General features: G+C 43.5%; 1 protein-coding gene across 1 annotated transcript in view; it reads right to left on the reverse strand.

The window, feature by feature from the left end:
• LOC311355999 (adhesion G-protein coupled receptor G5-like) overlaps positions 1 to 12,957 on the reverse strand; it is a 23,517-nt gene extending 10,560 nt beyond the window's left edge. Inside the window, 6 exon segments of the mRNA XM_084475778.1 lie at positions 887 to 1,001; positions 2,108 to 2,156; positions 2,872 to 3,061; positions 3,555 to 3,814; positions 4,504 to 4,598; positions 12,525 to 12,957. Coding sequence (XP_084331904.1) covers positions 887 to 1,001; positions 2,108 to 2,156; positions 2,872 to 3,061; positions 3,555 to 3,814; positions 4,504 to 4,558 — 669 coding nt within the window. The 5' untranslated portion in view covers positions 4,559 to 4,598; positions 12,525 to 12,957.
• Between the last annotated feature and the right edge of the window lie 315 nt (positions 12,958 to 13,272).

Below are 13,272 nucleotides of genomic sequence, written 5' to 3' on the forward strand. Positions count from 1 at the left end.
TGCGTTCATCATGGTCCGAAACAGTGGCATGATGGGGTAGTCCTCAACTCAATTACTTGGGATGATCATTGCGTGCAGGATAATAGATATGAGTAAAGTGGATGAGGTGAGGTTTATCATTGGAGTGGAAATAAATATATTTTGTATTATTACTATTTTGTCACAATAGCACAACATTCTTTTATGTCCTGATGACGGTTCCTGACCTTCCTAGCTCTGGAAAACCAGGAGTCAATCCTTGAGGGGGTCGTTATATAACGGTCCTGCCCCAACCCCACTCACGACCTGTTTTTCCTCTGTGCCATTGGTGTAATGTTTGTCTCCTGTGTTAATTAGTAGTTCTGTTGACCTGTTGTGGAGTGTGTGTGGAGGACGGCTGAGCACCAGATCATTGTCGGCAAACTTTTACAATAAACCATCCTGTGTCCTTCTCTGCAGGAGCCCAGTAAACTTGTCATCGGTGGAGTGTGGCAGCCACCTAGCCTATAGTGCACTGTACAGGATCGTTGTATAGATAGAATGTATAGACCGTGTAATCATAGTCTGAGACTTTGGCTGTAATTTCCACAAGCATGAAAGTTCCGCCCCCTCGCTCAAGTGAAACCTTCACCTCCGCTGCACACAGACGTGCAGCACCTGACGTAGCCCTGTCATTAAGGTTGTTGGGGATATTCTGCCATTTGTTCCTCTTTGCGGTAATCTTTTGAAAAGGCAAACTAAAAGAGGAAGTGCTACGGATGAGTCAACCATTGAATTTGTAAAAAATATTTAACTTTTTTGGTTTCTGTATAGTTTAGCTGTGTGTGTGTGTGTGTGTGTGTGTGTGTGTGTGTGTGTGTGTGTGTGTGTGTGTGTGTGTGTGTGTGTGTGTGTTTTGGTGTCTTACGGGGGCCTTGAAGTCAAAGCCCTGGAAGTTCTCGTTCATCTCCACCACGGTGGCGTTGGTTTTTGGCAGGGTCACGTTAGCCACCACATGAGAGCCCATCTCAATCCCCTCGGTGCTAGACACACAAACCCACACATATATAATAATTGTGTTGATTTAGGGTTAGGGTTAGTGGTAGGGTTAGGGTTAGGGTTAGGTCACTTATTGTAGTGGCTATACTGATCTAGATGAAAATATCAATGAGAAAATCATGGTACATTGAACTGTTAACATATAATCATAATTGAATATAAAAATATAAGGTATGAAAAAGTTTCAACACCCATGATTTGAAATGTAGATTTTGTTATGCAAGAATAGTGATTGCGACTGCAGGTCAATGGTCTGAAATGTTTGACTAAGAACGGTGCATTTGAGCCACGACCATGTTTGTGGACGGAAGCCTGTTCCCAACTAGTACGGTCTGTAGCCTAGGCCCTACACCAAGGGTGCCCCACCGTCTTTGAACCAAGCTCAACTTCAACAGTTTCCAGTTACCTGAGATCTACCGGTTCAAATAGAGAGCCGTATTACTGATAGCCTACACACGTAGCCACATTGACAACTTCACTGCTAACCCTTTCCTCCGCTCTGCACACATTCTCGTCACTCCCTACCCCTTGCTCGCTTACACTCCATCAACCTCAAGCTCGCTACACACACCCATTTCGCACTGCCTCCTCCCCTCTGCATGTTCAGCAACGTTTGTTCAGTTTGGTGTCACATCTCTCAACCCGGTATTCACGAAAACAAACTGCTGAAATTAAAGTCCTAAAAACGTCAAAAAACAATATTGTTTTGTATTGTTTGTGTCCTTTACGAAATTGGTACACAAAAATCCCGGAGCTCTCATAGAGGCTATACAGTATATGTGCATATCCCCGTAGACTATACCACTGATTCAAACCAAACGTTTTGTACCTTATATACTGTATGGTCACAAGGTTTATAAATAGCAAATATAAATCTATAAAATAAACAGCAAAATTTTGAATAGCCTTGTTTGTATTTGAACATGTCAAAGAGGTTCATTCTCGGAGACTTCCTCTGTCTTCGTAGCTACCCAGCTTTGAGTCTCATGGCTGAGCTCGTTTAGGAGGGGGAAGTGGTTCCTGTGAAATAACACATCATGATCACGTTTATGTGGTGAGAGAATGGAGAAGAAAGGAGAAGATAAATTACATGTTCACGTGGTTGGATCCCTGGCTGGCCTTGTCACAGAGCTCCTCTCCTGCAGAAGAAGAAACAAGTCTGGTGTTTATTATGTTGTTCCTCTCCTTCATCCTCCTCCCATATATGTCTACATTGACAGACCGACACACACACACACACACACACACACACACACACACACACACACACACACACACACACACACACCTACCCACACACACACACACACACACAGTCATTTGGAATTGGCATAATTACTGTTTACCATTTAGTGGTTTAACAGACACTCCTTTCCAAAGCAACATTTTTTTTGAAGGGCCATGTCAACCTGGTAAATGAACAGGAAAAGGGAATCTTCCCAAGGAGGTCTACAGGTAGACTGTGGACATTGGAGTTGGAATCCATAACACTTCACCCAGGAGTCAAACGCCCTAGCCACTGTACAATATGATGATCTATCTATCTATCTATCCATCCATCTACCCATCCATCTATTTACCCATACATCCATCTACCCATACATCCATCTATCCATCTACTCATCCATCCATCAACCCATCCGTCTATCTGCCCAGTCATCCATCCATCCACCCATTTATCTCCCCATCCATCCATCCATCCATCCATCCATCTATCAATCTATCTAACCTTCTATCCATCCATCCATCCATCCATCTATCCTGCCATCCATCCAGGGTCCAACATATTTCTTCCTCAGCCAACATGGTGGCAGGTGTTCATTTTGAACTCTATATCCATTCAGGCATCCTTACTGCAGTTGGAGGCTTCTCCAACGAAGACGTAGGCTGTGCGGGTTAAATCCTTGATTTGATCTCCTTGGATGGAGGCGTTGGCGATGCCATGCGCTCCGACTGGCTGCGTCCCTTGTTCGGGCGACAGATATGGGCACAAGCAGGTCTGCATGCACAAGGGCTTGCATAGGGTGACCGTCTTCTCGGGAAGCTTCAGTCAAAAAAAAACATGCACTGAGTACATACGTGTTCACATGACAATTGAAAAATAACATGGCGTGTGCTTACCAAGTAGGCAATCTCTCAGGTAAACGCCAATTTACGATGTAACGATGTTTGAATGGCCATACGATATGTATTGCAAAGATTTTTGCATTACATTTTATAGAACAGGATTAACCTTGGGGTTTGGGTTCTCATGGTCCGTCGGTGTCCACCATTGATTTTTAACAGAACAGAATTAGCATAAAGCAAATTTAGCATTGGCGAATGCTCCATAGCTTCAGTACCATTCAGCACCGACAGTACAATTGATTTACTTCCACCATAAGATTGATGTTCTGGCTGTCCTAGTAGACGCAAATAATCCTGAAACTCACATCAATGATTCTTTCTGCACTAGTTCAATCATCAGGAACGAGTGAATACAGGCAGTCATTCCTGATGATGTCACAAATCATAGGTTCTACCGTGGCTTCACATACCTGCACCCAGAGGTGGTCCTTCGAAGGTTCCCAGTACACACAGAATTTGGTCGACACAGCTACCGGGTCAAGCTTCAAGGACTTGGACTTGGACTCGGTGCACCGAGAGGTGATCTGTCCAACCACCGACAGTGAACTGTCATTGGCCGACACGGTGATGTCCTTACAGCCGGGCGAGAGGTTGTAGTTCAGTGTAAGGGGTTTGTTGTCATGGTGCCAGCTGCCACAGAACGTGAAGTTCAGATCGTTCTCACTAGAGCCTGACGAATGGAGAAGACACACAATAGGTGCACTGTTAATGACGCCTAACAGGACGCGGTTAACCCACACAGGTTCATTACAGTAGCAGACATACTAAGGCTTAGTGTACAGTCAGACTAGACTCAGACAGGTCGAAGAAGGGAAGGGAAAGTACATTATAGCCCACTTGGGTTGCGCATGGACCTTGGTGGCCTAGGTCTAATGTTTTTGTTTGGTAGTTTGTCCGTACTTCAATGTATTGCTTTCAATGAGCTTTGAGTGTGTTTGACTATGACAGACGAAAGTATGCAGACCTGTCTGGGCATAGAGAGACACAGGATAGGGGCGTAGCGTGAGAAAGAGGGGACAGAGAGATGGAAAGATAACAAGAGAGTATGGGGGACAGGGAGCAGATAGCCATGGAGAGATGAAGAGATAGCGAGAGAGAAAAAAGGATAGGACAGACAGGTAGAGAAAGGGGGGGAGGGGGGTGAGTGATATATATAGACAGGCTAGATAGGGAGAAGAGAGAGTAGAAAGAGACGGATAGACGGAGAGATATATAGTGGGGGAACAGATAGACAGAGATAGATGTATAGGGGAGAAAAAAAGGGAGGGGGATTTATATACAGAGACGGAGGGGTGGAGAGAGAGAGAGAGAAGGGTGAGAGCAAGAGAGTGGAAGAGCGAGAGATAGTAGTCTTCTTACCGATTGCGCAGCCCACTAGCAGCAGGAGCCACGTCAGCAGAGACCTGTCTGTCATCCTGGACGCCTTGAGACCCAGAGGAAGCCAACCGTCTCCCCTGGAGACAAGACAAGCCAGGGGTTACTGGGGGAGCACTGTGGACAAGACCCGCTACTGAACCAAGCTGCTAGATAAGATATGAAAACAATATTTCAAGCTTCATGCGACATGCTACATGACAAACATACCCTTCATGTTTGTCATTTATATGGAACCGCTGCACCAAATTCACAACGATTTATTTTGTCAAAATAATGAGTGTTCCCTTCATGTTCATTACAATGTGCATCATGTAGCCTTTTTTAAATAAAGAACTGTCCAAGCGAAAACAGGTTCAACGTTTTTCCTTTTTCTGATAGTATTGTTTCCCAGAGGCCTGTATTGCTATCTATAGTCTCCTATCAAGATTACAACCGGACACAAAGGCTCAAAATACACACATTGGCCCGTTGGAAGCCCTTATCAATGGAAACAGTATTCCCCTTCAAGTGGACAGCAAAAGCACTGGCACACATATACACACTCACACAGCACACAAGCAAAAACACTTTCTTATGTTTTCCTGGAACCTCGATGGCCTGGTAGATTTTTCTAGCTTCCACATTTACAGAAACCTTTCCCCGGGACTGACTACTGGCTTGTAGGAAAAGCTCACCAATGCATTTAAAGCAGAAGTAGAAAAACAAAAGCAACTTGGTTCAGCCACTGTTGCCATCAAATCTTATTACTGCTTGAAACGAGACAAAGGGAATATGTTCAACCACAAAGAGACGACAAAACTGACAGGAACCTGATAACCGCAAAGAGACAAGAAAAAGCCACTAGACAGAGAAGGTGTCTAGTTGAACTTTATAATTCCATACAAAACAAAAAAAAACAACCAAATGTCTTTGTTAATTCATGTTACATGATAGAGCAAATAAATTCCAATCTACATAATGATTCCTGACAAACATAATTACAGGACACTTGTTCTTTTGATCTTACATGTATTAATTAAGTGTGTGTCTGTCTGTCACAGACACACACACACACACACACACACACACACACACACGCACACACATACGCACACACACGCACACACACACGCACGCACGCACGCACGCATGCACGCACGCACGCACACACACACACACACACACACACACACACACACACACACACACACACACACACACACACACACACACACACACACACACACTTCTATATTGGGTAACTTGTATTTCCATGTACGGTGTCTAGAAAATGTGTTATTTTCATATAACACATCATCACATTTGCCGTAAATTATGGTTAATGTTTTCTTAAAATTTACCCCTTCATTCTCTTTATGAGTAACAAGGGTTGGGGGGAGGTGTCAATCAAGTGCAACTTTGCACTTTAGTTCAAATATTCACACTACAGTCAAGGCCTCCTACACAATATGCTGCATATCTATTCCACTGCAAAATTGCCTTTACATTATACAAAATACCTTCTACAATGCATTTTTTTAACTTAGCCTTTTACGTATCGATTTTATTTTATTACTTCATTTTATTGTATGTTTGCTTTAGCTTTCTGCTCAATCTTAAACACATTGCACTTTCTTTTTAACTTTGCCTTTGTTTTCTTTTACTTATTTATTTTATTATTTTATTTTATTGTATGACTATGTTTCAATGTGAAGCACTTTCAGTCTGTCTCGTGTATGAAAGGTGCTACATAAATAAAGTTGCCTTGCCTTGCCTTTACTTATAGTAGTTATTATTTTAACACATTGCTCTCCACACTGCTCCTTTTTCTCTACTTTATGGTGTTTGTGTTAGTACTTTTGTTCTCTTTTACAATGTTTTTTGTGTGTCACTTCTTTTAATTTTGTTTTATTCTGTTGTGTGAAGCACTTTGTAATCATGTTTCGAAAAGTGCTATACAAATAAAGGTTATTATTATTATTATTATTATTATGATTATTATTATTATTATGGATCACTTATTTTTACTGCTGCATGATGGGTGGGAGTCAACATTAATACAATGATAGACATTTGTGGTCCAGTTGTGTTTATATGTACAACTGTCCTGTTAAATGTGGCTCTTGGTATCATATTCCCAGCACAGCTGTGTGGCTCCTCCTGTATTCTGAGGGGAGGAATCAAAGAAGATGACCTGAGGGGTATTCCACCAACCAAGCTAAGCGCAAAGCCGGGCTTATTTCACTTAGCCTGGCTTCTTTCAGCTAGAGTTGCGTTCCATTAACGTGACTTAAGGGAATCTCCGCTAAGTAACCATGGCAACTTATCCGACCAAACTAACCTGGTCAGTAGCAGGTTAACTGTCAGGCTAACTTGAGCGGTGTTTCAGAGAAATCCATCTGTCGGCAAACATTGTACCATCAGAAGGTTCCGCCAAGCCTAGTCCTCCCGATTTTGTCATAAATGTACATATATGAAGTACAAACAGTGTATATTTTCACTAAGGGTCTAAGATTAAATGATGCTAATTAAATAATTCAATGAATTGCTATCCATTGTTACTGTGGCTATTTTCTCAACACATTTTTATACAAATCTATGTATTATAACGAAATCAGGAATCAGAAGTTGGGTGAATGGTCTAGCACTTGCCCTGTGGTACGCGTGACCCGAGTTCGCATCCAGAGAATTTCATAGTATTCTTGGCGTTGGCTTAATTTTGTAATTCCCTTTATCCATTTTATTAATTCCATAATTAAGAATATTCAATGAAATGGAAAATAAATGGCAAGAAAAGTTCTTTGATTTCTCTAGTAATCCTTCCTATAGGCCTATTACTAATTGCGTGGGGATTGAACCCTGGACGACCGGGTACAAGTCCGACACGTCAACTTGAGACTATCTCCCTGATTACAAATCTATAGTCAATATTAAATTTAAATATGTTACGCTTAATCCTACTTATGCATTCAACAGATCAGCGATTTTTTTGCCAGGCGGCCTCCCTGTTTTTATTAATGGTTACGGTGTTCCCTTTTTTAAGTTTTTATATTCTTGTACTCCTCATAGACCTCCACAAGCAGCATCTGTTCGCCGCTGGAAAAGATCCCACTCTGTCCTTTTCGGACATTTGATCCATGATTCGACATTCACAGTTCTGGGCTGGTTACATATCTCGGGAACACACATAATCCATGATAACGTTAGCCTGGCTTGAACTAACCTGAGCAAGGCGTGGCTGAACTGCGTTGATGGAACGGCTTAAGCCTCAAGTGGAAGTTGGCGCTAGTTCTAACTGGGCTTAATCAACTAAGCGCCGCTTTCGTTAGCAACTTTGATGGAATACCCCTCAGGTTTCATGTACACCAACTGGGAGACTGGAGCATAAACAAGAGGGGAAGTACATACAATTTAGCTCAATATTGTCTAGGTCTGAAGTCCCAGAGTGTCCCCACCCAGGTTAGACATCGACTGCACACACCAGGGACTTCCATTATAATATAATGTAGAATGAGAGGACTGTGTGTCTGTGTCTGTGTGTATTTGAACTTGTTGAACAGTGAGTTCAACTGTCACACACAACAACATTTTAATTAGAACATGTTTCTGCGGGGACGTGTGTAGGTGGGTGTCTTCGCATGCAATGGCATGTGTGAAAGTAGAGGTGTAATTACACCTCAGCCCTCTTTTTTTTGCTCCCCTCCTCTCGCGCTCTCTCTCTCCCTCCCTCCTCCCGTTTCTCTCTGCTCCGCCCCCGTACCCTTTTGCATTGTCTGACTTTGAATGGAAACGGCTAAAGAATTTCCCTCTGTTCCCCGGACCCAGTCTAGGCCTCTAGCCCAAACTCTTAGGTGAAGTGCCTGTGGGGTACCCTGTCCTTCACGTGCACCTCCTTCACGTACACGTGATCATTGAGAGCAAGGATTAGGAGGACACTGCATCCCGCTATGTCACGAAGGTTTCTCCATTCATCGAGTTGTGTTGTCTGATCTGTCTGTCACCAGAGTGGAGAGAAGAAGATCACATTACCAATGGTGGAGTCCTTCATTAGCTGTTCATGTATATGGAGTGGCTCCATTTGAAAGGACAAGTAACTTGATCCATAATATTACTATTTTTTGGTAGGAATACTATGTACTATTTACTTCAAGTCCATAAAGTATAGATTAGGAAAGTCAGCATTCCTTTAGTCTATTCATTACTGTTTAGTTACACATCCATTGAAAAAGGTACTGGGTTCCGCAGGCTTCCAAGACCCATCACTCCTATATGCTCATTAATGATGTCTGAATATCAGGATTCACTGTATATGTGAATCTGCTAAATGAATAAAGTAAGAATCATATCAGAGGGGAACCTAAGTAATAGGTAGGTAAAGGTACTTGATTGTTGTAGCCCAAGATCTTTGGGGTGAGTATTCGACAAGGGATTGTGGTCCATGCTGTGGCGTATGCAGACTCTATAAGCATCGCAACTAGAATAGAATAGATCTGTTTTCTACAATTTAGGATAAGTTATTCATCCGTTATGTTTATGTTAAACTCGTTAATACGGTATGTTTACGACCAAAATTTTAAAATATATATATATAATTTATTATTCCAGCGTATGCCAGCGTTTCTCTAAATTTGGGATATGTTTTCCAAATCGTCAAGGTAGGACAATGGCATTACACACATGAAGGTTCTGAATGGTTTGCTCAATCCCAGCCTGTGATATGTTCTTCAGGTCAAACAGGATTGGGTTCATGTCTTCTTTATGGGGAACAATTATGGGATCATATCTTCTTCATGGGGAACATGATTGGGATTATGTGTTATTCATGTCCATAGAGCTGTATTTTCCTGAGAAAATATACCTCAACCCTTTTGGAAGCAGTAGCCACTGGGGTTACATGAAGACTGTTCCGACCTGGGCCAACCACGTCCTCTACCACCACCACCTCCACCACCACCACCATCCCCTACAGCCTGCTCTGTTGGCACCAGGAAGGAGGGGATCCATGAGTGAAAGGCCGGCTCTGCCATCTGGATGTGTGCTTCTTTTGCTGGCCCACGTGGATGTAGGATGGGCCAAAGCAGCCATTGTTTGTGGACTGCCTTTCAAGGAACAGAATGAGTACTGTGACTAAGCACAGCATGCATATTGAGGGCTGTCAGAGCCCATCTGGGTACCACTTGGGACAGGGCCATTATCACTCCTTTGCCATCCAAGAGTCAGTGAGAGTGATGTTCTCTGGTCATGCCTCACCCTGGTCCTGACAGTTTCTGTGTATGTACATGCTGTAGTGTGTTCATTACTAATCATCAGCTCAAACCCACCCATCTAGATGAAGCCTGTTTACTTGTTGATGCTAACTTCTCTGAACCCAACCCCCCTGCCATGGATTAATTCCCTGTTTGTTTCTCTCTCTCTCTCTCTCTCTCTCTCTCTCTCTCTCTCTCTCTCTCTCTCTCTCTCTCTCTCTCTCTCTCTCTCTCTCTCTCTCTCTCTCTCTCTCTCTCTCTCTCTCTCTCTCTCGGTCTCCTTGCCAGGAAATGTGACGCTTCATCACCGCCTGGTTCATTGGCAACAGAGGGATGACTAACTCTGAGCGTCTGTCAGACAAAAACCAAACTATGTTCACGCTAGTTGGTAGACTGCATAATGCACGGTAAAGGGTGGCCACACAGCCAAAACAACATGAGTCAGACTGAGAGAGAGAAAGAGAGAGAGAGAGAGAGAGATAGTTAAAGACTTTGTGTGAGAAAAAAGAGAGGGAAAGGGATTCATATTGTTCACCCAAAGAGAGGGAGAGATAGAGAGAGAGAGAGAGAGAGAGAGAGAGAGAGGGAGTCTGAGAACGAGAGGGACAGCGAACGCGAGGGGGACTGCGAGAGCAGGGGGGACAGCGAGAGCGAGAGTGAGAGCGTGTCGGTAGGACACTCCGGGGGATGAGCAAAGAATGTGACAGTGACATCACAGCTACTTGCAGATGAGTGGTACGGTTCACACAGGTTGGGAATTTCGGTTAAACACGAAAGTTACGGTAAGGGTCTCGAAAAATATGGTCATGAATGAGACCATAAAGTGTAAAAATCGTTCATCTTTTTCATCTTACAAGTATGTGTTTCCTATAAGACTGATAATGTTAAACTAGCTAGTGGGGCAAGCTAGTTGATAAGCTCATTAATACCACAGAAGAAGTGGCTTGTACCCCAATTGTGCACTACTGTCTTCTCTTGGTGTGTTTTTTTTTTGTGTGCCCTTCAAACCATCGTCTTCGTAACCAAAAAGGGTGAAAAGAAAGAATGTGCGAGGATAGCGTGACAAAAGCCACTCTTTGTTGTCCGCCTATAGATTTGGCGAGACAGAGAGCCGGAGAAGGGGTGAAGGGTCACTGGCTAGTCCGGCGTCTAGTTAAGGAGTTTAAAGACACACAGGGCATCAACATGCTGCCGCACACCCACACAGAAGAACCCACCATTCGCCCACGTAAAACACAATTATGCATACTCACTACATACACTTTTAATGCAGAAGTGAAAGTCCAATTGCTGCTGATTGTGTTTATCTCAATCAGCAAGAAAAAACTGTGTGCCGTGGTAATTTCTTGTGGGAAACCTGATAAACGCAGTGATCTCTGAAGGGCTTCCTTCAAGTTTAAATCTGTGAATGTTTCGTACCACTGAATAAATCAAAATCAAGCCCTGTTAAAAACAACACAACGACATCATCAAAGCTGAAAACCCACACCTGCTCCTCCACCAGTCCAGAAACAAGAAAGTGTCTCTCTCTCCAAGAGGAGATCCTCCCTTTTTTATCACCAGTCGAACACAGGGCCCACTGTATTCCGTCTCCTCCGCTTCACAAGGTCATCGCTGTGTTGAGTGTGAATGGATGAATTACGTGCCACTGGTGGTAATACACATGGGGTTAAACCGTCGGTCTCTGTCATACAGTGTGTAGTCTGACAACCACAGCAGCAGCTGTGGTGATGGTGATACACTGCTCTGCCCCTAGCATGGAGATCATGTGAACTCACAACAAACAGAGGGTAGTAAACCTTCCGTCTTTTCGCGTTTACTAGGTAGAGTATTACTATTCAGTAGCAGACTACCCCAAATAGCAGCTTCCCCAAACGACTACCCCGAGTCGGCACTATGACAATAAGCCACACATCAGAACCCCGTATGCAGCTGGCTGAGGCAGGCCTGTATGTGACAGTTTCAAGTTGAGCCTATGCCTTCTTACACACGGACGATATGGAATGTTATATATGATACACATACAGTATCTGTAGCGCAACGATAGGTACACAACGATTGGTGAAGAAAGGCAGTAATGTTGGGTTACTGTGTGTGTGTGTGTGTGTGTGTGTGTGTGTGTGTGTGTGTGTGTGTGTGTGTGTGTGTGTGTGTGTGTGTGTGTGTGTGTCTGTGTGTCTGTCTCCAGGTCTGTGGTGAGGAAATTGGAGGAGCAGGTGGAATGCTGCAAATATTTCCTCAGGGGCTATGAATAAATCAATAACACAACACAACACACACACACACACACACACACACACACACACACACACACACACACACACACACACACACACACACACACACACACACACACATTAAATCAACCAAGCGTGGGTCTTAAAGGTGTGGGTCACATGGTTCATCGGGCCATCAGGGGCTTTCTTTTTCTCATTATGAATAATGAGGTCGAAGCACAAAGGAGCGGGGTCGAACCATTGAGTAAAAACAGGAATACAATTTAAAAAATAAGGACATAATGCTGATCCCATAAGAAAAACATGGTTGCTTGATTTTCTTTTAATAAAAAAACCCGGATATAATAAATATGTTTATGTAGCAATATTGTTGGTATACGGACACTCCATCGTTATATGAGAACGTAGGCAAGAGTTCTGCAAAGAGCGATCTTAAAATACATTGGGTTGAATGAACTCGTCCTTTGGCAGGTTCACCCTAAAAAAACCGTGCATTTAATCCCGCTCCGTAGTTAAACCTTCTCATCAGACATAGGCCTACCTTATGTTTGAAGTAATCGGTCAGTGGTCGTTTGTCTTCTCCAAAAGGTGTGTTTGGTGATGTCGAGATGCAGGGGCTTGATCCGCGCTGCGTAAAGTTTCACCAACAATCGTGAATTTAACCCTTGAAGATGTAGAAGGATAGTAGGGTGGCCCACTCCAGCCCTCCGAGCGCGATCCCTCAGCGGGCTGTGCTGAGCTGAGCCGTGCGGGACTAGAAAAAGACCCACACCACCCGTTTCCTAAACCCAAGACTTTACGCGCACCAAAAGACCATACCAATAAAAAGCGGTCAAAGAAATACAACGTCCCGGCTCCCGTGTGTAATTTAAACATGGAACAACAGCCGTGGTGGAGGAGCACTGCCAAGAAATCCCGGGTTGAAGTGACGAGTAATCCGCTCCAAGAAAAAAAACGGCGAAGCCGGTCCTTGGGGAAAAACTGTCAGCGGGAGTAAGGTGCGAATGAGAAAGACAGACTGGTGACAGGAGGAACTGTCGAATAGAAAGTGGAGGAGGGACCACACGACATGCAAACGGTGGTTTCTTTCCTTTTACATGCTTTTTTAGACTATGAATTATAAAAATAGCGACAGTTGTGTTTGTGGTTTGGTCAGGGGACTTTATTCAGATTGGACTGAAATTGAGATCCAGTTGAGGCCTACATGTTTACAGGTTTATTTTTAGACCAACATGAGGACTACCGTACCTACCATGTTTATTAACGGATCCATTTCATATCAACGGATT

This window comes from Micromesistius poutassou, assembly GCF_964030765.1.
Source record: "Micromesistius poutassou genome assembly, chromosome: 12".
In the NCBI taxonomy this organism is placed as follows: Eukaryota; Metazoa; Chordata; class Actinopteri; order Gadiformes; family Gadidae; genus Micromesistius; species Micromesistius poutassou.